Source organism: Thermobia domestica, chromosome 6 (genome assembly GCF_964235325.1).
Source record: "Thermobia domestica chromosome 6, izTheDome1.hap1.1, whole genome shotgun sequence".
Classification (NCBI taxonomy): domain Eukaryota; kingdom Metazoa; phylum Arthropoda; class Insecta; order Zygentoma; family Lepismatidae; genus Thermobia; species Thermobia domestica.
In genome coordinates, this window is record NC_137459.1 from 48964129 (window position 1) to 48991848 (window position 27720).

Sequence of the window (27720 nt, forward strand, 5' to 3'; positions counted from 1 at the left end):
AGAAAAACAGGTCCTTCCATAGGGGCATTAACCGGAGCCCCTACGAGGCTTTGTTTGGCGTTCCCATGAGAAATGGACTTTCGGATTCATCTCTTCCATGTGATTTATTACGAGACTTGACCAATGAGGAAGATCTACAAGAAATATTGGCTCGTGATCCACATTGTGACACCATGCAGGAAGGGGAAGGCTCAGGACAGGATGTACAGAATTCATTGACTCGTGATCCACACTGTGACACCATGCAGGAAGAGGAAGGTTCAGGACAGGATGTACAGAATTTATTGACTCGTGATCCACACTGTGACACCATGCAGGAAGAGGAAGGCTCAGGACAGGATGTACAGTATTCATTGACTCGTGATGTACAAGAAGACACTTCAGGACAGGACGCACAGCATTCATTCGTTCGTGATTCCCTTAATAATCTTCGGCAGGAAAGAGAGACTTTTCCAGAATTTCCAGCTTCTTTAGAGACCATCAACACTGCAATTGTGGAAGCAAATGAATCTCCATGTCCGTGCGCAAATCAAGAAAAAAGATGCAACATCTGCACAAGAAGTGAGAGTATACGAGAGGCACGTGAGGGATCCAAAATACATTTAAAGCGACAAGCAAATGAAATGTTAATGGCGTCAAGTAAAAAATTCCCTCGTGCAGACGTAGGACAAACTGTTCTAATCAAAATCCCAGAATTGGACAGAGGCAGAGCTGCTCCGAGGAACGTCATGGCTGTGGTTATGGGGAGAAACGATAACGATCTCTACCAGTTGGGGACTTCTTCGGGAATTATTAGAAAGCTGTACGCGCGCAATGAGTTCCAGTTCGCAGATGAACAGTTTCTTCAGATCAGTGATGTTCCGCAGAGAGACATTTCACTTAGAAGTGTAGCTGAAGCAGAAACACACTCCAGGCAGGGGTTTATTAAGTGCGGCTGCAGGAACTTCTGTTTGAACAAAAAATGTAATTGTGTAAAGAAGGGTGTAAAGTGTAACTCAAAGTGTCATTCCTCAAGTGCGTGTAGGAACAAGTAACTGGACAGTTGACCTATTACAATGTACTTGAAGAGCCTGTATATGTGGCGAATCTGCATTTCAGTTATTCCATTTTATAACTGTAAGTTCATTATATTTTTTCGCACTTACAGCTTAAAATTTTCAGCACACGTTTTTCAAATTCTTCACTGTTTCATTGTGTTAATAACTGAACTTAAAACATTTAACGCACTTTGCTGTTAATGCTTAATTAATTATTGTACTTATTTTTATATGGTGCATATTTTCTAAAAGTCTTCTAAAAAAGAAAGTAAGCTGAATTAGAAGGAATTAATACGAAGAACTATTTTTATTCATATACGAATTTCATACTTCTTATTTGACAGAATTTTGTGATATACATTTTCATTTCTTAAACATTGAAAAATAAAAATCTTGTAAAATGTGTAAAATGTGAAAAAATTAATAAATTTTTTTCTTATTTTCCTTTCTAAATTGAGCTTTGGATGAACTGTAATTATCCAAACCTAGCTTTGGATACTATTAAGCGACCAAACCCCGAAATGATAGACTTCTTCGTACTTTGGATAATTGCATCTGTCCAAACTTAGAATTGATCACTTTCTTCGGCCAATGGCCGTTTTCGAACATTGCTCCCAACATATACACTCTTTGTCATCCTGTATTGACAATTGTTTTGAAACTTAAGTACGTTGTATTACGGTTTTTCGCTCAACTGATGTCAGTTCTGTCAGGCAGGACCTGCTGTTGTAGGCATTCTTCCCGATTTTCCTTTGTGAGTATCGCAAATCGTTCCATGCGCCTCAAACTTGTCAACAATGCGTTTGATTGTTAGGCAGGTTGGTGGTTCAATACCAAACTCCCTTCTCCACTGACGCTGCACTTCGATGGCATTCCCGAACCTGATAAAAACACTTCAAAACGTACTTATGCTCCTCGAACGTCAAGCGTGCTCCTGCCATTTTCTTATCTCACTAACCATGCTGACACTACTGACATCTGTTGAGCGGAAAACGTACTACAAGATAATTTTAACTGAAAACAATTGACAATGGCGACATCTGTTGGGCGAACAAACATACTACAACATAATTAAATTTCAGAACAATTGTTAATGCCAGTATCCTGATACAGGATGAGAAACAGTGGATACATTTTTCTGGCAGACTCTGTATATAAATTAACTACCGTCATTATCTTAAGCCTGATAAATACTGGTTTATAATGTTCTTTTTCATGTGTTCCATCAATAATCCTGACAGTTTTCTTCTGCAAAACTAGGACATCATGTGCTTGACTACTATTACCCTAAAGCAAAATTCTGTATCCAATCATACTATGAAAAAATGCAAAGGCTTGATATGTTAATAATTTGAAGAAGAAAGAAGTTCAAAATATATAGCATTTCTTTACCAAAATATTTGAATGAACAGATTGTTAAATAGTCTACATGCTGTCGGTACCAATATAACAATAAGTTTATATGAAATCTGTTGTTTTCCACGAACAACCACGATACTTCAAAAAAGCAATTTGACTTCACTGAATCTACTTTCAAAAATTAATACATGTTGCTCTACGGATAGAAGTGTGACTTGGAATTTAACATTCCTTGGGATCCGAACCACACGAGTTTCGCTACAATTAATAGTCTTATACGCGCCAGCGACAACAAAAATTACAGTCATAATGTTAAGTCCATCACGGAGCATTTCGTTGTTCTTCCCTTAACGATTTTAGCCTCAAAACTTACTAGTCACAGATGGCCTATATAACTGAGCATAATTTAATAATTTCAAGTACAATTGTTCTAGACTTATAAGTAACAAAATATAACATAAAGTAAATTCGTAAGAGCTTTCCTCGCTTAGCTCAAATAAATTATTTATAATTTATTTTAACAGTATCAAACTAATTTATGTTAATAAAATTTACACCCCACTTTATGAGCAGTGGCTCCCTCCAAAGGTCTGCCAGATAGAGAAGCTCATCGCAAAAATTACTTCTTTATAGAGAACTTTTATTTATGTGTATGGTTGTGTGTGTCAAGTAACACATAGTGCTCATACATTTATAACAGGCTATTATCGACGAAGCAATGCTATAAAGTATATTAATGTAATGAGAACTGATGGAACTATTATGTCTAACTTTATAACTTAAGTTCTGACACCCCACGTATAGTATGCGTTATCGGAATTGATTACTCAATTGTATAAATGCACTCATTTGTCTGACAGACGAATGAGGTGAACCAGAAAAAGAACGTACACACAGAAAATGTCCTCAATCTTTTCCTCAGGAGGTTAACGTTTTAGCAGGCAAGGATCCTTGAAGCTAGAGTGTGGGAATTTTGAGTTCCGGTTCGAAGCATTTTATAAACCCCGGGATTCGTAAACATTTGGTCCTCCACTAAAGCGACCCCGGAAGGATGCTGGCCGTCACTTCGTGCTGTGGGAACTACTTAAACTAATGGTGAGCATATATACTAATGTAAGGAGAAAACAGCAGTTTTTTTTTTTTTTTTACATCAGATCCTCACTAGGTGCGTATCGGCACGGTATGCTAGAGGTCCCCGGTTCGAGTCTTGGTCCAGTTAGTCACTTTTTCACTCTGTATGTTAACGGTGAGCATGTTTGCTGCATTTCGTTCTCTTTTGAATTGCAGAAGCAAACAACAGAATAAAGATTTTCTATGAGGTACCGATTTTATCATTTCCCTTTCAGATTTAGTTCCCTATAGCTCTTAGTCAGACCAAAGTGTATTTCTCATCTCGAGAAGAAACACCGTATGCGTGGGTTTTTTCGGGGTTCTCCCGTTTCCTCCCACTTTCTTCATTCCACCATTTCATTCATCTCTCATCATCACCGTCTCCTTTAGCCTAACCGGCATAACCGTGGGACGTAAAACTCACAAATTTCATTTCATTTCATTTTCATCTCGAGAAGAACCATTGAATTACTGTGCTACATCTAGAAAAATTCACATCTCAAATCAGACATTTCAATTATTGAAACTGAAGTCCGGAATCACTGGAATTGTTTATTGGATTTTACCGTTAAAAGCTTCTGTCTCGCTGCATAAATTCCGACATTACGATGTGTTATACATATATTTCAGTGTTTTATTCAAGCAGAATCGCATCCAGTTTGCTACACAAAATCATAAAACTGCGATATAAACGAAACATTGGATTGCAAACAGTGATACACCTATAATATACTACCAAAGCGAGCTATTTCTGAGAATAAAAAGCAGTGTAGCATTGTCTTTCGCTCATAATTAAAACAAAATCACCTTTGGATCCCACATACAGGGATGATAAATCCCCCACTCGAAAACTCAATATTTTCCTTTAGATTCCTCTTTGGTTTTCAATAACATTTGCTGGAAACTGACAGTAGAGTTGACGATTAAGATACCGTGTGTACTTTGAATTTTTATGAAATACGGAAATAAACTGCCTCAATATGTTTTCGAAATCTAAGATCTCAGCTTACTTTTTGGAAATAAAATACGTAACAAAACCAACAGACCTGTGTTCTGTCCAGGCCCGGATTAACATCTAAGCTGGGTAGGCTCGAGCCTCGGGTAGCATATTTGACTTCTCTCCCCCTCCTTATCCATTATATAAAATTAAGTTTATTGTATTAAAAATTTCCCATATGGGAGTGTTTGTACTATATATTATAATAAGCTTTTCTTTTTTCCGAGTACTTGCCGTATAAAGGCGTACTGAAAAATGAGACCTTGTATAGCCACGACAGAGTACTGGATTTATGGACGTTAATTTAGTAGCAACTTGCAACGAGGTCTGAAAACTGCATCAAAACATAACATTTACTTTAAAAAAATGTATTAAAACAGAATAGGCAACAGCAATAATAGAATTTTCAAATTCAATTTGTAGAAATGTATTCAAAACTTTTTTTTTTTTTTTTTTTTTTTTAAGCGGAGGGTAGTTCAAAAAAATATAACCTAGGACGCAAGAGGATATTAATACTGTACTGTTTTTGTCCCTGTGATGATTCTAGCTCTGATAAGGGGTTCGTAAATAAAAATGACACATCAATCTAGTTACTTCATACCATTAGCCCACAAACGTTCTTTTTCTACGTCCTCTTCTTTTCCATTGAAATGGCGAAAGAAAAGTAATGTTTAGTTCGTTATGTTCTGTCCATTATCGTAGTTTTACAATAATAATAATAAACGCAGCTCGATCTGGGCAACATTTGGCTACAATAAAAGCTAAGAAGTTAACACTTCTGTGAAATTAAGTTATCGTGCTTTTGCCTAAACTGAAGGTTAAACTTGTGGAATACCAAATTTTCCTTTCTTGACGCCATTACAAATTCAGCACTTAATAAACTGATCTGTACGAACACATTCAGAAACAGCTAGTAAACCTTCTGTAAAAAGTTGATTATATATATATATATATATATATATATATATATATATATATATATATATATATATATATATATCACTGTCATTATTTTTTTCTGTTTTGCTTTGAATTACCATAATGTAAATCCACGTAAAGCAATAAAATAAATAAATAATATTGGCGTCGAAAATGCTGCACAAAAATTATGAATTGCTTTGATAATTCAAATTTCTTTCACAAATTGCCACGCAAATATGTATTATATATATTTACACTATGTTCAGTAGGCGAGAAGCTGTAATTTCCCTCGATCAAACCTCACAGAATTCTCTTTCAGAAAGTACCACCCCTATAACAGAAAGTAGTTATATGCAGAGTAGTATTAGCGATGCGAACTATAGAGGGAAATTGCTAGCTTGTCTCTGCGATGGGAAAACCCTTGGGCATGGTTGTTCAACTCTTGCTGGTCTATTTGGATTGGTAAAATTTATCATTTTACAATGCGACTCAAAATTTCCAGTGATTCTTTATCGAAACACGTAAATTATATTTATATATTTAACTAACTCTATGGCCTATGGAACCCGGAGGTTCAATGCCACGTTCACAAAAGCTCTCCACTGACTTCTATCCTTAGCTAATTGGATCCAGTTTCTACTTTGTATTCTTATCTCTGCGAGATCCAACTTAATATTGTCCTTCCATCTGCGCCTAGGTCTTCCTAATGGCCGTTTTCCGATTGGTCTTCCAGTCAAGACTTTGAAAGCGATTCTACTTTATTCCATTCTAGCTACATGACCCGCCCACCTAAGCCTCCTAGACTTGATGACCCTAACAATGCTGGGTAGACCGTATAAATTATGTAGTTCCTCGTTATGAAGTTTCCGCCATTCCCCATTTCCGTTCCTCTTGGGTCCGAATATTCGTCTCAGGATCTTGTTCTCAAATACTTTCAGTCTATGTTCTTCCCTCAGAGTAAGCGACCATGTTTCGCAACCATACAGAACAACAGGCATGATTATCGTTTTGTATATTTTAAGCTTCAAATTCCTCGACAGAATTCGCGACGACGAGAGATTTTGAACTGAATAATAACACGAATTCCCTGCTTTTAGTCGACATTTAATTTCTTCGTGAATATGATTTTCCTCTGTTAATATTGATCCTAAATATTTGAAACTATTTACATATTAGAATATTAATAACGGACAAACGGAATAAGAATTTCCATCTGGTAGCCTACACATACCTCTTTTTATCAGATCGCTTCAGCATATTGCTAAGTTCTGACGAATTCTGTCTTCGTCTTCTCTCCCCCTGAGCTGACGACTCTTCCTGCTCTTCAAGAAGTTCTTCTTGTGCCCACCGTAGTGTGTAATGACGTCCGAGAGGAGGAATCTTTTGATACTCTGCATCATCTTGGTGAGCCAGAATATGGTCTTCTAACAACTAGGAATACAGATCATGATTACTGTACTATATAGAAAGTTCCCATTTTCTTTTAGAAATTAGTAAAGCTCAAGAGAATCAAGACGAAGAAAAAGTAAATTAAAATAATCTTTGGTAGGCAGTACAAAGGACCACGCACTAGAAGTTTCAATTTTGTCCGATAGATGTCAAACGCTGCAGGATGTTTCTTGCCATCGAACGGCGACACACGTTATTTCTATTAGCTTTATTACAATAGCAAAAAATGGGATATAGACAGCTACCGTTAAAGTCGCCATTACCGGTTAAAATGTTAACGGATTTACCTCATTAATGAATTTGGCCGTGAAAGTTGCTCTGCTCATCTATTTCAAAAAGCAGAATTCAGAAATTCGTTCAAGATTTATCGTGTGGAGTAACGGACAAACTTGTCACTGTTACCCGTTAAAATGTTAACGGATTTACTTCACTAACGAACTTAGTTGAGATAATCAACCCAACTACCTAGCAGTGTAGCAGCGCCACGAACTTGTAAGTCATTCTCAGCCAGGTGTCCGGATACTTTTGATTACATAGTATATATATATATATATATATATATATATATATATATATATATATATATATATATATATGTCAACTCGTCTTGACGAACGAAAGCGGTCGGTACCAGAAAGGGTCTATTCCGGTCAACTACTTCCCGTATAGGGATGGGCACGAGCGAGTTTGAGCGAGTTTTCTTTAAAACTCGACTCGACTCGAAGCACGAATCTTTGAGCTCGACTCGAGAACTCGGCTCGAAAAATTTCCCCCAACTCGACTCGAATTCGGATCGAGTGTCGAGTCAAGTGTAGCCAAAACGAGCTAAATGCTTTGTGTAGTTCCAAGAACTACTCTCTTCAAGTATCCTACATAGACAATATAATTATCAATGATACTACTACTACTACTATAATTATTATTATAACACCGTGTATAAATATGAAATATAGGCGTTTTGTATCTGATTACTAAAAATTAATTGACTGTCGATCTCGGTCATCAAGAAATATTCAGGAGGCAATGACATCGGTCACGAGGGTCTAGGTTTGAGTTCAGAAGGAGCAAGTATTCGGGCTCGAGCCAAAAATTATTAAAAGTTATAGGACTCCGGCCAAACATGCTCAAAACTGCTCGACCTGGGTTTAGGGTTGTCAACGACTAAAGCAGCTTGCTCACAGCTCATTCACTATCGAGCTGAACCAAGGAGTGAGCCGAGCCAACAGCTCACCCAACCGAGCCAGCTCAAGCCGATGGCTTACCCGAGCCGAACCAAACCGAGCTGATTGCTCACCTCAACCGAGCCAGTTCGAGCCATCAGCTTAGTTGCGCTGACTCGAATCCAGCCGATGGATTCGTTTCAACGAAACTGGTTTGAGCTATTGCCTCCAATCGAGTCGAGTCGATGACTCTTCCCTACCGAGACGGCTCAAGCAATCGGCTCAATTGAGCCCAGTCTATGGGTCATCCCAACCAAGCCAGCTCAAGCTGTTCGCTCAGTTGAACCGAGTCGAGCCGGTTGACAGCATTATAACGGTTGGGCTTCTGCCTTGGCTAAAAAATTGGACCATGCAGTTCTCAGCCTTGATGGTAAGAACTACAGTATATACTTATATTGGTGCTCACCAACGAACTTCGAGGTGAATCGTTTTGCATCTTTTATGCGTGTTTTGTGTTGTTTTGTGCGCCTATTCCCACTTTTTGTGCGTCACCGGAAGTGGGTTAAAATGGGCCAACAAATATGACTGAACAAGTTATTGCTGTTCCGCCACCAACGAATTTCGAGCTCGTTTCCTTCACATCGTTTTGTGCCGTTTTGTGCGTCTGCTTCCAAGTTTTGCGCTCATGGAAAGTGGGTTAAAATGAGTCTCCAACGTGGGACGAAAATGACCCACTGTTCCGCCCCAACGAATTTCGAGGTCGCTTCTCTGTATCGTTTAGTGCCAGTTTCTTGCCGTTTTGAGCGCGTATTTTCATGTTTTGTGCGTTACCAAAAGTGGGTCAAAATCGGCTTCCAAGATGACCAAGAGTTCCGCCACTATCGAATTTCGAGGTCGTTAATTTCACATAGCGTATCCTTTTCTGCGCCTATTTAAACACTTTGTGACTCACTAGAAGAGGGTCACAATGGGCCTCGAAGGTGGGACGAAAATGATCCACTGTTCCACCACTACCGTATCTCGAGGTCCTTCGTTTCGCATCGACTAGTGCCTGTTTTGTGCCATTTCGTGCCCCTATTTCGACGTTTTGTGCGTCACCAGAAGTGTGTCAAAATGGGTCTCCAAGTTGCGACGAAAATGACCCACTGTTCCGCCACTATCGAATTTCTAGATCGTTTCTTTCGCATCATTTAGTGCCTATTTTTTAAAGTTTTCTGCGCCTACTTCCTTGGCTTGTGCGTCACCGGAAGTGAGTTAATTGGGCCTTCAAAGTGGGAGTTAAATGACTCACTGTTCCGCCACTATCGAATTCCGAGGTCGTCTCTTTCGCATCGTTTAGTGCCTGTTTTGTACGTTTTTTGCGTCACCGGAAGTGGATCAAAATTGACCTACGAATATAACGAAACAATGCTGTTCCGCCACCAACGAATTTCGAGGACGTTTCCTTCACATCGTTTAGTGTGTGTTTTGTACCGTTCTGTTCACCTACTTCCACGTTTGGAGCATCACCAGAAATGCGTCAAAATGGTCCATCAAGGTGTAAGGAAAAAGAGCCATTGTTCCGCCACTATCGAATTTGGAGGTCGTTTCTTTCGCATCGTATAGTGCATGTTTTGTACCGTTTTGTGCACTTATTTCCACTTTAGTGCGACAATGAAAATGGGTCATAATGTCCTACAATTATAGCGGCATAAGTTAATGCTGTTCCTTCACCATCGAATGTCGACGTCGTTTCCTTCACATTTTTTTGTGCGTGACTTGTGTCGCTTTGTGCGTCAGTGGAAGTGGGTTAAAATAGGCCTTGAAAGTGGGATAAATATGTCTTATCTGCCATATTTGTAGGTCCTCTTTGACCCAATTTCGGTGGCGCACAAAACGTGAAAATATGCGCAGAAATGGTACAAAACATGCATTAATCAATGCGAAAAAAGCGACCTCGAAATTCGATACTGGTGGGAAAGTGGGTCATTTTTCTTCCCATATTGAACGTCCATTTTGACTCACTACCATTGATTCACAAAACGTGGAAATAGGCTTACAAAACGGTAGAAAACATGCACAAGACGATGTGAAGGAAAAGACCTCGAAATCGTTCCTGACGGAACAGCACTAACTTGTTCCGCCATATTTGTAAGATAACATTGACCCATTTCCGGTGACGCACAAAACGTGGAAATAGGCCCACAAAACACGCACTAGGGAACTTGAAGGAAACGACCTCGAAATTCGTTGGTGGCGGAACAGCATTAACTTGTTCCGAAATATTTGTAGGTCCATTTTGACTCATTTCCGGTGACGCACAAAACAATGTGAAGGAAACGTTCTCCCAATTCGTTGGTGGCGGAACAGCATTAACTTGTTTCGTTACATTCGTACGTCCATTTTGGCCCACTTCCGGTGACGCACAAAACGTACAAAACAGGCACTAAACGATACGAAAAAAACGACCTCGAAATTCGATAGTGGCGGAACTCTTGGTCATTTCCATCCCATTTTGAAGCCCATTTTGACCCACTTCCAGTGACGCACAAAACAGGAAAATACGCGCTCAAAACGGCAAGAAACTGGCACTAAACGTTGCGAAAGAAGCGACCTCGAAATTCGTTGATGGCTGAACAGTGGGTCATTTTCGTCCCACGTTGGAGACCCATTTTAACCCACTTCTCATGACGCACAAAACGTGGAAGTAGGTGCACAAAACGACACAAAACATGCACAAAACGATTGAAGGAAACGACCACGAAATTCATTGGTAGCGGAACAGCATTAACTTGTTCCGCCATATTTGTAGGCCCATTTTGACCCATTTGCGTTGGCGCACAAAAGGGTGGGAATAGTTGTACAAAATAGTACAAAACGGTGCAAAAGAAACCATCTCGAAATTCGTTGGTGGCGGAACAAGTTAATGACGCCGGTGCTCACGGCATTTGACGCTGTCTCGTTATAAAAATCTATCGTCGTTTCGCTATCGAGACGAGACGAGATGAACTAAAAGTACCCCTCGAGGTGCACTAAAAGTACGAGACAAAATGCAACCCTAACGTGAGCACCGCTAAAAGTATTCCTTTATTACTGCTTACATTTCTCATGGCTTTCGCTCTCCAGCATAAGCAGATCATGATTTCAAAACGAGTTAAAACAAACTGAACGAGGAAGCTATTTGTCAAACTCGGCTCGACACGAAACTCGACATCAATTTATGGAGCTAAAAATAAACAGAACGTGTCCTAGCGTTTTTTTTTAAATCTCTTTTGGGGAGGGGGCTTTCTACGTATGGGAAATTGGTAGTGGGTTGATTTGTAAAAAATAATCGAAAACGATCTATATTAGTTGAGAAACAAATTGAGAAACAAAAAATACAGTGCTTCGCATTATATATCCACTACTTTCTATTATAATAATTATTGCTGAAACTTGTGTTTAGCGTTCAGAGCACAAGGAAATCAAATTGTAAGAAAAAGAGACATAAAATTTGTACTGTAAGCTTAATTACATGGAAATTTTAAGTTTGTACGGTACGCTTAATTATATGGAAAATTTTATACCTTTTTCCTTTACGTTGGTCTACTTTACCTTGATTTGGGGCTTTCAAATTTTATTCTTTTTTCCATTGAAAAGTATCTTCAACAAGGAAATAATTATCAATGATAATTATTATAATTATCTATATAATTGAATTCATCGTAATTTGGCCCATGACAAACACTTTACCATTTCGTACTAGCTGTTATGCCCGTTCCTCGCACGGATCAGATAAAATATCAATGTAAACAAACTGAACAACGGAAGAACAATTAAGAAACATTTCTAAAATTGGATATGTTCTGTGTGAATATATATCCAACAACGTACATGTGTTTTCATTGGGAAGGCCGATGGGGGCTGAATTTGAACGTAAACACTACCTGAAGTGTCACTATACATCTGAGCAACTCCGCTAAATATGGTTTCGATTCAAATATTGGTCATTTTCTACTACTTTTACATGTCCCGGTAAACGCCCCTGAAACACCCTTGGTTCGAATTGTGAAAAAATCTCCTCTGGCCCTCAGCCGATATCGCGAAAACTATGAATGTGACGCTAACATTTGTCATTTTCTACTACTTTTACATATCTCGGTAAACGCCCCTATGATCCACTGGTTCCAATTTTGAAAAAAAAGAAAAAACAAAGCCTCTGGCCCCAGCCGATAGGGGCTGTATTTGGAAGTCAACGCCTGTGGGAGTATCACCATTCAACTGAGCGACAGCGAAAACTATGGATTTGACACTAAAATCGGGCATTTTCGATTATTTTCACATGTCTCGCAATTCTCCATCCCCGGTGACTCCCGGCCCGTATACAATAGTGGTTGAATTTGAAAATCATCGCTAATGAAAGTATCACCATTGATCTCAGCGACCGCGAAAACTATGGATTTGACACTAATGTCGGTCATTGTGGATTATTTCTACATGTTTTGTGATTCTCTTTATAATGTCCCCGTTCCTTAACTGATGGGGGCTAAATGTGAAAGTAAACGCGGTCTTGAGTTTCACCATTGAGCTCAGTGACACCGAAAAATATGGATTTGACATTAATACCGGTCATTTTCGATTATTTTTACATGTCTCGGATTTGTCCCTTCTGGTGACCCAAGGCCCGCATACAGTAGTGGATGAATTTGAAAGTCATCGCTAATGGTAGTGTCACCATTGATCTCAGCGACCGCGAAAACTATGGATTTGACACTAATATCGGTCATTTTGGATTACTTTTACGTTTCGGTATCCCCCGATGACCCCCGGCCCGCAGTCGAATAGGGTGAATTTGGAAGTTAATGCGATCGGAGTTTCACCATTGATCTCAGCGACCGCAAAAACTATGAAATCGACACTAACATCGGTAATTTTTGATCGCGAAAACTATGAAATCGACACTAATATCGGTAATTTTCTACTACTTTTACATGTCCCGGTAAACGTCCCCCTGAGACCCCTTGGTTCGAATTATGTCAAAACTGCTTCGCCTTGGTCTGGGGCCTGAACCAAGGTATCCGTGACTAATATTTGGTAACTCTTGGTTAACTTGTCTGGTCCCCAGGTTGGTCCCGGTAAACGTCCCCCTAAGACACCAATAGTTCGAAATTTAAAAAAAAAAATCTTCGTCTTGATCTGGGGCCTAGAGAAAGGTAAACGTTACCAAATATTGGAAACTTTCGGTCCACTCGTCTGGTCCACAGACCGCACACAGACAGACACACAAACAAACTCTTTATTTTATTTATATTAGAAAGGTCAGATCCACCGTTATTGTAATAGAGCGATGCTTGAGCGATTGATCGTAGAAATTCAAACTCCGATGAGTGATAATTCCATAGCCTTGTTTTATTACAAGTTTAAACTCTTTAGTCAGTAGAGAAGAGGACGTGAGTCATGGGTCAGAGTTGATGACAATGGGTTTTGGTGGGTCTGTGGGTCACAGTGGGTGAGAGTGGTTCATGGTGGGTCGTGGGTCACGATGGGTGGTGTGTCAGTTGGTCGTGGCCAAAGTTTTCATTGCCCCTCGCCCTCTCTGAACTACAGTGTTGAAAATTAATCAGTGAAAATCAATTACAATTGATCAAACAATTGAAATTAATTGCTGTGTAAATCAATTGCAATTGAATTAATTGCCAATTAATTTCAATTGCAATTGAATGACTGAATTTAATTGCAATTACTTTCCAATGCAATTACTTTCAATCGACTGATTAATTGCAATTGATTCTCCTTTATTAATGGCCAATTGCAATTAACAATTGACCATTATTTACTTCAATTGTTAATTGCAATTAACAATTTAAATTTCCAGATTAATTGTCAATTCAATTGAAATTTGCCCAACACTGCTACCTAGTAGAGTTTGCGGCATAGAAATCGTTACACAAATTCTAAGTCTAAATGAATAACAAACTCTTGCCCCGTTTTCTTATACATCCAGAAGTACATGTCTTAATCGATTAGTTGCTTCTAGTATTCAATCCAACTCCTCCACCTCTCCTTGTCTAAAGCAGTCTGTATGACGTAGTACACTCTTTGCATTCAGCTGAAAAAGAAATAGGAATCAAGTTTACAACGTTATAGCTTTAAAACAGTTTTTTCCATTTGTTTGTTCTGAAATATTTTTAAGAATCTAAATTTAAAAAAAAAAGTCACCATCTTCCCATAAACACCTTTAGTTTCATTCTTTACCTCCTTTAAAGACTGCACGCTAGTAAGATGCTCCCTAAGAAATCTATGGAAATTGCCAATAACGGCAGTAGGTTTTGTGCTTCCTAAAGTCTGTAATTCACGCACAGAGCTCTAACATACCTACTGGCAGAAATGAGTGTTATTCAATGATTCATTCCATTTCTTTTCAATAATTGCAAGGAAATGTTCCAGGGGCGTCATTTGGGCAGGACAGGAGGGTGTAATTCCCCCTCCCTTGAGCTTCATAAATAAATATTTTTGATCAAATGTATAGTAATGCACTAATAAAAAGTGAAAATCTTATGTCGGCGGAGAATCTCCCCCGAATAAAATCTAAAAGACACTACTTTTAGCAACAAACCTATACAGTTACGATAGCACATTGCTAGAGAGCTTACATTTGGTTTCAAGAGTCGAAGGTTTGATCTTAAGCCATATGAGTTCCTGGGCGACATTGAGAGAGAGAGAGAGAGAGAGAGAGAGAGAGAGAGAGAGAGTGAGAGAGAGAGAGCGAGAGTGAGTGAGAGAGAGAGAGAGAGAGAGAGAGAGAGAGAGAGAGAGAGAGAGAGAGAGAGAGAGAGAGAGAGAGAGAGAGAGAGATTGAGAGAGAGAGAGGGCGGGCGCTCGCTAGTAATCTGGAGGTTCGCAGGTCGGAACCATGGGTGAACATTTTTTTTTTTAATTTGGAGTTTTTGGTGCCTATTGCTCGGCGATGACACACGTTTGATTGTCTTAAGGTATTTGAATATTTGGATCTTTCAATATTTGAATGATCAAATCTTCAATAATAATAATAATAATAATAATAATAATAATAATAATAATAATAATAATAATAATAATAATAATAATCTATATATTAATAGCGGTGTCTGTGAACAAAAAACTTCAGATCCAAATTGAAAGTGACTATGTTTGTGACTCTCAATCTCTTGAACCACCCGACCCACTCGATCAAATTTTTGACGTAGACGCAGTTCTGGCCTGGTAGTGTTTTTAACTATTCACTTTGACGGTAGAACTTAGGGCAAAGGAAGGAATTATAAAAAAAATAATAAAACTTAATAACTCTTGAATCAAACGAGCAAACTCGATCAAATTTTCAACATAGATGACGTTCGTGCCTGGGAAGGAATTTAGAAGTATGAGTAGGGGGATTAATGGGGACGTCAGCAACGAGGCTATATGTCCCTGTCTTGATTAACGCGAGGGATTGATTTTACCATTTCACTTTGAGGGAATAAAGTAGGGGATGGGGAGGAGGGGGAGATATACAAAAATGCAATAAATATAAAAATAAAGGTGACCATGTTCGTGAGTGAGTAACTCTTAAACCACCCGATCGATCTCAATCAAATTTTCAACATAATTGAAGTTCGAACCTGGGAAGCTTTTCATTATTTCATTTTGATATTAGAGCTTAAGGAAGAGGAGGGGAGGAGGATAAATATATTCAAATGAATAAAACTTAAAAACTCTTGAACCACCCGACCGATCTTGATCAAACATTCAACATATATAAGGTTCGGACCTGAAATGTTTTCATTTCTCACATTGACGGCACAATGTAGGGAAGGGGAAGGAGGGACATATAAGTAAAAAAAATAAAAATAAAGGTGCTGTCTTTGTAATTTCATCACTCTTAAACCACCGAACCGATCTTAATCAAATTATCAACATAGATGAGGTTCGGACCTGGGGTGGTTTTTATCATATCCCTTTGACGGTAGAACTTAGGATAGGAGCAGAGGAGGGGAGAAATCTATAAAAATGAATAAAACTTAATAACTCTTGAACCACCTGACCGATTTTGATCAAATTTTCAACATAGATGACGTTCGAGCCTAAAAACTTCTGTTTTAATATTTTCACTTTGACGATAGAACTTAAAGGAGGGGAGAACGGGAGATTAATATATAAAAATAAATAGAACAACTCTTGAAACACCCAACATATCTCGATCAAATTTTCAACGTACATGACATTCGGGCCTGGGATGATTTTTATCATACCGTGCCCCCAACATGGGGAAGGAAGAGGGATACATAAAAATTACCGAAAATGACCAATATCGAAGAGCGCTTTAGTAATACAAACTTTTCTTTAACCCAGCGAAATCGGGGTGCGTCTTAGATTCGAGGACCTCTTAAATTCGAGTAATTATCGAGAAATTCTTAATTAAAGATATTAACGTGTTATTAAAACTACTTTTGTATTATTATTATTATTATTATTATTATTATTATTATTGAAGATTTGATCATTCAAATGTTGAAAGATCCAAATATTCAAATACCTTAAGACAATCAAACGTGTGTCATCGCCGAGCAATCAGCACCAAAAATTCTAAATTAAAAAAAAAAAAAAAAAAAAAATGTTCACACCATGACTCCGACCTGAGAACCTTCAGATTACTGGCGAGCGCCTTGACCACAGATCCACGATCTCTATGCGCTAAATGGTTTGTCTTTAGTGTGTTTAAATTAGATTTCCTTGCCTCCACTTACAAATTTCTAAGTTAGTATTTTTCCTTTTTTTTTTTTTTTTTCAAAATTTCTTTCGTATTTCTTTTATGATGATGTAAGTCAATAATCTTTGGCATAGTTTATATTAATAACGTGGGTTGCTCTTAAACCTTTCGTTCGCAATTTTGTTTCTTCTCCACACCAAACTACAGATATTATGAATTTAATTCTCATACTTTGCATTTGGTTTCAAAGCAGTCACCATTAACTGGTAAAGCAATTTTGTCCGCCACGATTCATGAATTTTGTAACAAAACACGTCAAGAAATGAGTTAAATGAAGGCCGCAAGAGTTGATATCGAAGTTGAGTATTGTGAGCTAATGAAAAGCATGTAATAACGTCTCGTATTTGAAAATAATGTCAGCTACTTTTAATTCACTAACTGGTATTAGATTAAACTCAAGTTTGAAGATCTGGAATGTACAAACTCAGTGTAGCTAAAGGAAAACAAGCAACAAGAATGGACGAGATTCGAACCTAGGACCACCAGCAGACGAATCCCGTTCACTAACCCCCCATCCAACAAGCCATCACCTCTTATAAGTTATAAATTTGCATGCAAATGATACCATTATACGTTTGTGCAATCAATGTTTTGCTCTTTTTCTCTTCAAAAACATAACATGTTTACGACGATTCGTTTCGTTTTCCATTAGAGCTTCGAAAGAGATTATTTGTGCTTGAGTATAGGATCTTTTGTCTCCTTTAACCGACAGTTCTAGCAAATATAACTCAATTAACATAGCAGTAAAAAAATCTAACTAACTCGTACTGCAGTAGAAAATATTCCTAAAAAAGGGAAACTGCATCACGCACCCTGAACGGTGGCGTAACTAACGGGAGTGTGGTGAGGGAGGCCCACAGCAAAAAAGGACCCATTGAAATTTCGTAATTCCACTTTGGAGGTTTTTATATAATTTCACACTTTTTCCTCAATGTCTAAAATGCAACTACTTTAGCCGTAGATGAAAAAGAAGTTGTGAAGGAGCTATAGACTGTGAAGTCTACCGAAAAGATTTATCACGTTCTTGTAGCAACAACTTTAAGTTTTCGAACAGTAATGAAGAACAAGATCGATTGAAATTTTAACTTAGAATGAAATAACTAAAAGTCTAATCTGATATAACTCTCATTGATAGTAGTGTTCCGTATTTGTTTAGATGCATATTCTTTTATAACTTTACCTATGGTGCATGGGGTCCTTGGTTCGATCCCAGCTTGCGCCGAATGAACTTTATTATGGACAAACACCGTGTGCATGAGTTTTCTTAGGTTTCTCCCGTTTCCTCCCACTTTCTTCATTCAACGATTTCATTCATTTCTCACCATCACTGTCTCCATTAGCGTAATCGCCATAAACGTGGGACGTAAAACTTAAATATTTCATTTCATTTTCCTTTTATAACTGTATCTCACTTTTCCTGTGACGAGAGCAACATCTAAGCGAGTATTCAGTGAATTAAACCACTAAAACCTATATTCGTGGCACAATAGTGCAGATAAAGTTTAGCCTTTTGGCAATCTTCAGAATGGAAAGCAAAGAAAGGCAATACATTGATATTGAAAAAGTAGTTAACGAATTCCTCTCCGAAAAAGATCACCCGTACAGTTGTTTTTCAGATGGTAATTTATAATTATACTTACGTTGGTTGAAATTACTCCATAGTTGTGGGGGCGAGACACTGAAACCATCCCTACCAAGAGGTGAAGGTGACATGTAAAAGTAGTCAAATACGAACGACATTAGTGTCGAATTCATGTGCAAAGATGAATAGTGACACTGTGGATGTGCGTAAGTCCAAATTAAGCCTTGGTTGGCTTGGAGTTGACAATGGGAGGGTGACAAGAAAAAAGAATCGAAAATATCCTATATTTGTGTCGAATGGATAGTTTTCGGGATCACTGACATAAAAGGAGATATTTCAGATGTGGATATGTCCAAGATTGGCTCTATTAGCATGTGGTCATAGGGAGAACCAGTGAAGACTTCAGAACAGTTCCTTTTTGATGCGTTTCAATATACTGAGAGTGAAAAGTGATAATGCACAAAAACTGATATCACATTCGGGATTATCGAAGATATGACTTCTGGGGAAGTATCGTTGCTCCAGGGAGGCATTAATAACTGATCACTCCCTAAAATCGCCACTGCTTTGCAGGAGCGTAGACAGGAATTTATTTCAGCGATTGAGGGCAAATTTTACTAAAATGTCTATCATCAGCTCTAAAATTAGATATAATTTACAGGAAAGTAGTGATTTCGTGGGGGCAAGAGCTCTGGATTGCCAAGGCTTGCATCCTGTGTATGCCCCTTCTGCTCTGAATTGTCATAACCTCCTCTTCAAATGTAAGACATAAAATGTAAATAATAAAGGCATAACATAGAATACAATATAAATAGAAAATACGTTATTATAACTACGAAATAGAAAATAATTATAAAATAAAGTTGGACAAGTTTTTTTAAAAAAACAATCATACTTGAAAGAAAAATATACTTTTGAAACAATTTTGCATTTATGCAGGGCTACAAACAAGTGAGCAGTGCCATGTAATAACAAATATTATATTTGAAAATAATTTCGAATTAAACTAGCTGTGACTACATTACTTCAAAATTGAACTTGTGGAATACACAGTGTGAGTGTAGCTCAAAGAATATAATCAATAAGAATGGTCTTGATTCGAAGCTCAGACCATCCACGTAGGAGTAACTTATAATAACGATTCACCGAACAGGCAATGACGCACAGGATTTGGCACTACTTTATCAGATGGTTCTATCAAATGCAACTTAATTAACACAATAGTAACAAATTTTACTGCTTTAAAAAGTGTCCTGAACAAGGGGAAATTCTTTATGCACATTGTAACTAAGTTACAAGAGGTTTACATCCTATCTGAACGGCGCATCCCCCGAGTCAACTTTTGGAATATCCCATTAAGTTAGCTTTCAACGTAGCTAAAGGAAACGTATGTGAACGAGTACATAGAGTTCTCCGTAGCAGAATGGATCAAGTCATGGTTCGATAACTACACGGTTCATGGTTCGAAACCCGTCTCGGAAGCTGCAGATTTTTTAAATTCTTAATTCTTCAGTTCTCAAGATCTTTCTCTCCCTTCGTAATCTTCTGATGCTCTAAAAAGAGTTCGCCTTAATTCGGCAACTGCCTAATGCGATCCTTGCAGTTCGAAATCTTCCCTTCTGTTTCACAAATCAAAATTTTCGTCATAATACGAATGCTGTCCGATCATTTTTCCCCAATTCTAAATCTGTGTATATAAATCATCCCTCTCTTTCTTCATACTTTAATCTCTCTCTCTCTCTCTCAATGTTGCCCAGGAACTCATATGGCTTGAGATCAAACCTTCGACTCTTAAAACCAAATATAAGCTCTCTCTAATATGTGCTATCGTAACTCTATAGGTTTGTTGCTAAAAGCAGTCTCCGCCGACATAAGATTTTCACTTTTTATTAGTGCAGTACCATACATTTGATCAAACAATACGTATTTATGAAGCTCAAGGAAGGGGGAATTACACCCTCCTGTCCTGCCCAAATGACGACCCTGGAACATTTGCTTGCAATTACTGAAAAGAAATGAAATGAATCATTGAATAACACTAATTTCTGCCAGTAGGTATGTTAGAGCTCTATGCGTGAATTACAGACTTTAGGAAGCACAAAACCTATTGCCGTTATTGGCAATTTCCATAGATTTCTTAGGGAGCATCTTACTAGCGTGCAGTCGTTAAAGAAGGGAAAGAATGAAACTAAATGTATTAATGAAGCTATGGGAACATTGTGTGACTTTTTTTTAAATTTAGGCTCAAAAATATTTCAGAGCAAACGAATGGAAAAGACTGTTTTAAAGCTACAACGTTGTAAACTTGATTCGTGTTTCTTTTTCAGCTGAATGGAAAGAGTGTACTACGTCACACAGACTGCTTTAGACAAGGAGAGGTGGAGTTGGATTGAATCCTAGAAGCACCTAATCGATTGAGACAAGGGGCCGCGGTGGCTCAGTGGTAGAGCGTTCACCTCTGGTGCTTGGGGTCCAGGGTTCGATCCCAGCCCCAGTCAAGTGAACTTTGTGGTGGACAAACACCGTGTGCGTGGGTTTTCTCGGGGTTCTCCCGTTTCCTCCCACTGTCTTCATTCCACCATTTCATTCATTACTCATCATCACCGTCTCCTTTAGCCTAACCGGCATAACCGTGGGACGTAAAACTCAAAGATTTCATTTCATTTCGATTGAGACATGTATTTCTGGATGCATAAGAAAACGGGGCAAGAGTTTGTTATTCATTTGGACTTAGAATTTGTGTAACGATTTCTATGCAGCGAACTGTACCTTTAAAAAATTGCTTTCGTTCAAGAATTATTGCGTGAAGTAACGGATGATTAGGATTAGGACTTATATTTCAAGGCTTTCGGCATCTATGACAATGTTAGCCCGTCAAGTATGAAGGATGACGTTCCTCGACGAGCACACTATCCGGGGAAAGGGAAGGAACAAAGGTTTAGGGAAAAAAGGAAGCGGCCTGGGACCTGTATGTTAGGTACTATCCCAAGATTTGTCTGGTTGAGTTGATTTTGGGTTTAACGTCCCGTTCAGCAGCGAGGCTATATGAGACGTGGACCTACTGATTAACGTGGAATCCGAACCACATGACCTCCCGCCGGGGATCGAACCCGGGTCTTTCACGCCAAAGGTGCGTACGCTAACCGCTTAGTAACGGAGGAACTCAAGATTTGTCTGGTCTGAATAAGGAAAGCAAAGGAAAAACCTCACTCATGATGGCTGGCTTGAAAAAATTGTTACACCTTTCCAACCGAGTGTCTCAAACCCGTGGCCGCTCGCACCCTGGGTGCAGTGTGAAAGAACATGGTTTGATCCCCACTGGAAGTACATGTAATTTGAATTTGATATTAAACTTCAGGTTACATATCATAATAGGCTCTGTGCTGACAAGAGACGTCAAACTCCAAACAATACAAAATCTAAAATGAATAATGAGGCAATATTTCTATTTAATTATCTCACACAACTCCAAGCTTGAGAAGAGAAAAAAAAACTAACTGATTTTACACTACATTAATGGTTACTAAGCTGGAAAAAGAAAAACACTATTTTTTTTTCTTTACTCACCTCAGAAAGAAGTGCAGAATTTTGAAAATATCTAATTTTTCACTATTTCTCTAACTTTTCCTTTATCTTACTATACGAGTGAAATTTACTCTGAACACACAATTACCTTAATGTCTTCGGGAGTAATATCTGTACAGTACGGTTCGACTGTTGCCCAAAACTTGTTTGGTGTATCATTCTTGGGTAGGACCACCTTCGGAATTTCCGGCTGGGGAACCTCATGACTAACTTCTGTTTCTGTTGGATTTACCTACAATATCATACAAACATGGTAACAGAACTATAACACTTACACACTAAAATAAAGCATATCTTTTTCTATAATTATATTAACAAGAGAAATTGTTTACTTTAAACAGGAATTTTTGGTTCAAAACTGGTACATAGAAGCATCTTTCATCTGATAAGCGCTCACTTGCGGTGAGAAGTGTCGCTCATTTGATCTGAGACCATGTGAGTTTGTGGTGGGCAGTATTGCCTCAATGGTGCACAAAACCAGGATTAGAAAGTCCGGTATGTATAGTGACAGTTTCCTGCAAAAACCATTGGTAAATTACCTGACGGCGGAGTAATTCTTCCTGTGTTCCAAACCGTACATAATTTTAATGGGAGCATTTTTTCCTAATTCAGGATGCGCCAGGGGCAATTGATTGTAGCGGACAGAAATTGTATTCGTCTTTTCTCTGAAGGTTCTCTCACTTTCTTCCACACTCTCTTTCAACTAACTCTGTTACTCATTCATTAATCATATCCCTGCTTTAGCTTAAAGAGCGTAACTGTGAGGTGTATTTTTTAAATTAGGGTAGGTAAGTGACTTAAGAAGGAAAGATGGAAGGAAAGCGAGTAATAGGAAGAACATAACTGATCGATGATTTGAAAAACGGAAGAAAATATTGGGAGTTAAGAGAAGCTGAAGACAGAGACACGTGGAAGAACCATTTCCAGCCCCCAACCTTTAAAAAAAAAGAAAAGAAAACTCGTTATTTGCAGGACCTGCCGAAAGGCAGAATACTTAATAATAATAATAATAATAATAAGTGACTTCAGAAAGCAATTCAGGGACATATACAGAAAATACCAGGGAGTCTGATCCTTAATCTGCCGCCAAGGTAGGGCGGGAGATAAACTCATTTTACACGTCTGACCTTTGCATCTTTGGTCAATCCATGTAGTTTTGCTTTCTGGTCTACCTGCCGCTGCACTTCAGTAGTGTTGTCCCCTTGCCAATATTCGTCTCGAATGTTCATATTCCCACCCTTTCAGAGGTGTCGTTAACAGAGTCGTTTTCGACATTTTATTACATAAGCGGTTTCGTTTGTTTCCTGTTTTCACCAACCCCTATGCATTGCCAAAAACCTTTCGTCTGCTACGGAAGTAGAGAAGCACGGTGACTAAGTGGCTGATTCTACTGCAAGGATCCGAGTTTCGATTCCAGGCTACATGAGCTTGTGGTAGATAAAATCGTGTCCATTTTTCCTTTTTTCTTTCTTCGAGGAAAGACTCTAGTTTCCGCCCATATCCTCATGCCACCAATTTTTCCATAATTACTAAACTTTATTATCAACCTGTATTCTTTAGCCGCTAGGGCATGATCATTGGACGTTCAATATCATTTTATTCGCTACATTCATTCTCTGCAACCATGCACAACACACCAAAACTCCTCTGGCATCTTGATTCTGTTCGTGATATCGATGTTCAGTCAATGAATTTTGGTTATTAGCTTGTACATCGTTCCACACGTACAATATCTTTCCTAATGGAATATCTGGAAATGCCTTGCGTCAAAGACGATAACATGCTGCTTCACCTCAATAGCTGGTAGTTTTAGAGTTATTCACCTGCAAAGTTAATTTTCTCACGCTTTCGGTATCTTGTAAGTCCAGAACAAAGCGATTCTGCGGAATTGTTTACGGGATTATTTCTTCTTGATTCTATGAACAGATTCACTTTCCAAGCGATGTAAAGCTCTTTAGAAACATGCTATATTATATGCATATGTACAACTTCTATTAGATAGCACTGGTTCCACTGAAAACTGGTAACTGTAATTACTGGTTAGTAAGGGCTCGCATTTTACACTGCTACAGATACAAAACACGTACTGTACAAAAATACGAATTTCTTTTCGATAAAGAATTGAAAGTTCATATTTTATTTCCTCCAAATTATACTTATCTCTATTTGGAATTAAGTAGACTGTTTACAAAAGAGGAATAAATTATAAGCTGTCTCTGTTCTCCGCACTTGTCTCGAATAATTAACCTTATAAAGTAAGTTTATGTAAGCACGAAAAATAGGTCACAAATATGCGCACTCACATTGCAGTTCATAAAATAGCAATCTTATGCAACTGCTATCAAGTTTTCAGTGTATCAAGCTAAAATGTTAAATAAACCTAAAATTTTCTTTCTTCACTATCTCCACATTATCTTTATTTGAGTTTGTTTCTTGAGGTCAAGAAAGAAAATTATAGTACAGGATTCTTATGATTCAGTTTAACTACAACTACTACATAAATTCAAGACATGTATATTTGGTTTAATTTGATTCAATTAACAAAAAGCATTCTATTCGAACTTATTTTAATACTCTAATTTGAAAACTGCATTTGAATTCAGGAATTCCACAATTTCTCGTTGCGCACTTTCTGTTATTATATATAGTGTGAGCCATAAGTCAGTTGGCAAAATTGCATCTTTAGAGGTGAAGTACATATCAATAAAGATGGTAGTATTAAGAAAACCAGTGTTCACATACATACCACTACCATCTCACACGAGAGTTCCAGAACTGATAGCGTCAAACTGAGTTATGGAAGCTACTGCCTTAATCAAGTATTGGGCTCTCAGCTATCCCGTTTAACATCATATGTCCCCCTCAAAACTGTTCAGAACTCGAAATGTCTCGATTTTTCTCCAAAATGTTCGTGCGATATTTCACAGGGTGACCCGATTCTTAGTATAAATTTTCATAGGGTGTCCCAATATTTTAGTCGGACAATTTTGGAGCCCTAGCCAAGTAGCTACTATGTTAGTCAAATCAGAGTTCAATAACTATTAGTGCCAGCTGACTTATGTATCCACAAATAAGGCAATTCTATTAATTTGTAGATTTCATTGACAAAATAAATAACACACTAAGAAACTTACACTCGTGTGAGGTACTCCATTAACGTTTGGTGCTTTCATTTTTGAAAATTTTACAGGAACTGGCGGTTGTGGAACTTCTCTTGCTTTTCCAGTGATATCTTTAAATTTCTTAACCGCTCTCTCCTCTTGCTTTCCTCTTTTACCAGGTGATAACGGCTGAAAAGAAGCAAGGTCAACACTTAAAAGGTTCACACACACACATTGAGTCCATTCATGCAAACACAATTAAATCATTATGTCTTGTTTATTGTTTTGGATTAAAATTTTTGTTACAACTTTTCAAATTACATTTACTATTTTGGCCTCTAAATATATGCTGTAGTGGCAACCATATAATACAAGAATTACTGACTGGTTCAGATTAGCTTTGCTATCTTAAATAACTTACACTAGAAACACAACTCACTTAACAAAGCAAAATTTGACTTGTCTAACAGTGTCTGATGAAGCCAATATGTTAAGTTAGTTGGTGAAACTTTTACACATTTATTATTTTTAAATAAACGTTGCTTTTTTTCAGTGAGTTGTATTTCTAGTTAAAAGAATTACTACTTTATTATTTCACAAACTTGGCAGCACCACATTAAGTAATAAACAAAAATTTGTAAGTTATTCTGTTCCTGGAATGGAACCAAATATAGACTTGCATACATTTCTGCTCGCTTATCTCGATAAATAGCATTATTAAGGCTGTGCCCACCACTCGGAATGCGATGGGATTTTCCTATATAATAACATGGCATATTTCTTTCCAAAATATTATGAAAACTATTTATTTTATACATTTCGAAATTCGCCCAAATGTTTGTTAGTATTAATACTGCATGTTCAGTTTTAACTTTTCTTGCTAGGGTAATATTAGAGCGCGCTAATTAAAAATTAATTTTCTTCCATTTAAAAGCTGTTTAAATTATGGTGCAGCATTTTGCAACAGCGCAGAACTGCAGATAGGAGGCTAACCAGGTAGGTTTCTTATATTCTCTGACCGCCGCTAGGTCACGTGCGTGATCTTCGGGTTGTCCCCGGAAACAAGAAACCGATGGAATACAGATTGAGAGCAGATAAGAGCAGGTCTGTTTTCTCTCTCTCCATAGATTGTAAAGATTTCACAGATCATACGTAAACATCTCCGCGAATAGTTACCTGTAGAAGCATATTAGAGCTAACGACGTACGAGAGTTTCAGAAAATTTGTCTATGTTGCTTTCAAGTGAAGAAAGTGTTCATTTTATAAAAGTAGTCTCGAATTGTATAGTATAGAGTAGTGTCGAATGATATAGTATAGTATAGTATATATAAACTTGCTTATTTGTCGCATCAACTGACAAAAAGTTTATATAGAGATAAAAGGGGATCTACCCTATTGTGATGATAACGAACTAAAAGAAAAAAGAAAGAAAAAAAGCTTTCTGATATCACTTATCGATTTTGCTCAATGGAGCTATGGATTTATTTTTGGTTTGATTTTAATTTACTAGCACAGCAAGTAGCACCCAAACACACACTTATAAAATGTAAATTTAGACAATCTATATATATATATATATATATATATATATATATATATATATATATATAGATAGATAGATAGATAGATAGATAGATAGATAGATAGATATAGATATAGATATATATACAACATGTACTAAAAATTGATAATAGTGTAGCACCAGATTAAATCTTAATAATTATTCTTATTTTATTTATTTATTTATTTTTATCTAAGTGAAGTCTTGATCCGACTGCGGTAGGTCCCATAGTTTTGGAGTTATGGACCTTTAAAGTTATTTTTTTTTCATGTTTTCGGCAGCCTATAACTCCGAAAGGAAGCATTTGTGCACCCACGTAGTCTATACTTTTCGTCTTATCTTGATGTCAGGAATCACCTCCAAAACGCTGTCGGTGTTGTTCTGAAACACCCTGTACATGCTTTGTGTTTTACCAATATTTTTAATTACCAGATATATAATCCTTTCAATCCTTGTATTTGAGAGTAAGAGCACGACACTAGCGAAGTCGAACTTTTTACTCTTTCTTTCTTTTTTACTTGCCTTACTTCTTTCCTACTTTCTCTCTTACTGTATTACATTTCTTACTTCTCTCTTTCTTTTTCTCTTATTTTCTTACTTCTCTTTCCCGCTCTCTCTCTCTTTCTTACTTTTCTTCTCTTTTTCTCTTTCTTTCTTACTTTTCTTACTTCCCTTTTTTTCTTTCCTCTTACTTTTATACTTCTCTTTTTCCTTTCTCTGTTGCTTTTCTTATTCTTCCCAGATAGGAAACGAAAGAAAGAAAAAAGAATGAATAAAGAGTATGACATTTCTCACTTTGACAGAGATAAGTGAATCTTGCGATTAAACTCCATTACAGCTTACTACGAATGACCCTTTACGAGGAAGGACATTATTTCCTTATACTTTCATATCTGTGAACAGACAGGAAGAACACAAACCTTAAAAAAAAAAAAAAAAAAAAAAAAATACTGATGTAATTAACTAGAATGCAACATTGGAACTTCCCTAATTTGTCGCAGCAATATTTTTCAGACTATTAATTCGGTTACTAGCGTACTGCAAGGGTAATCAGAGAATAACTAGGAATGTTATTTTCTTAAAGTGGATTTAGGTGAATGACAAGTTTTAGATGT

At 37.6% G+C, this 27720-nt stretch overlaps 1 protein-coding gene across 2 annotated transcripts in view; it reads right to left on the bottom strand.

Moving 5' to 3' along the window:
• LOC145687979 (transcriptional adapter 3-like) overlaps window positions 1-27720 on the bottom strand; it is a 96248-nt gene that overhangs the window by 15895 nt on the left and 52633 nt on the right. For both annotated transcript variants that reach the window (XM_081761605.1, XM_081761604.1), the window contains exons 4-6: window positions 25078-25233; window positions 22032-22175; window positions 6656-6855 (exon numbers count right to left, since the gene is read on the bottom strand). In XM_081761605.1, coding sequence (XP_081617731.1) covers window positions 6656-6855; window positions 22032-22175; window positions 25078-25233 — 500 coding nt within the window. The remainder of the gene's footprint in view (window positions 1-6655; window positions 6856-22031; window positions 22176-25077; window positions 25234-27720) is intronic.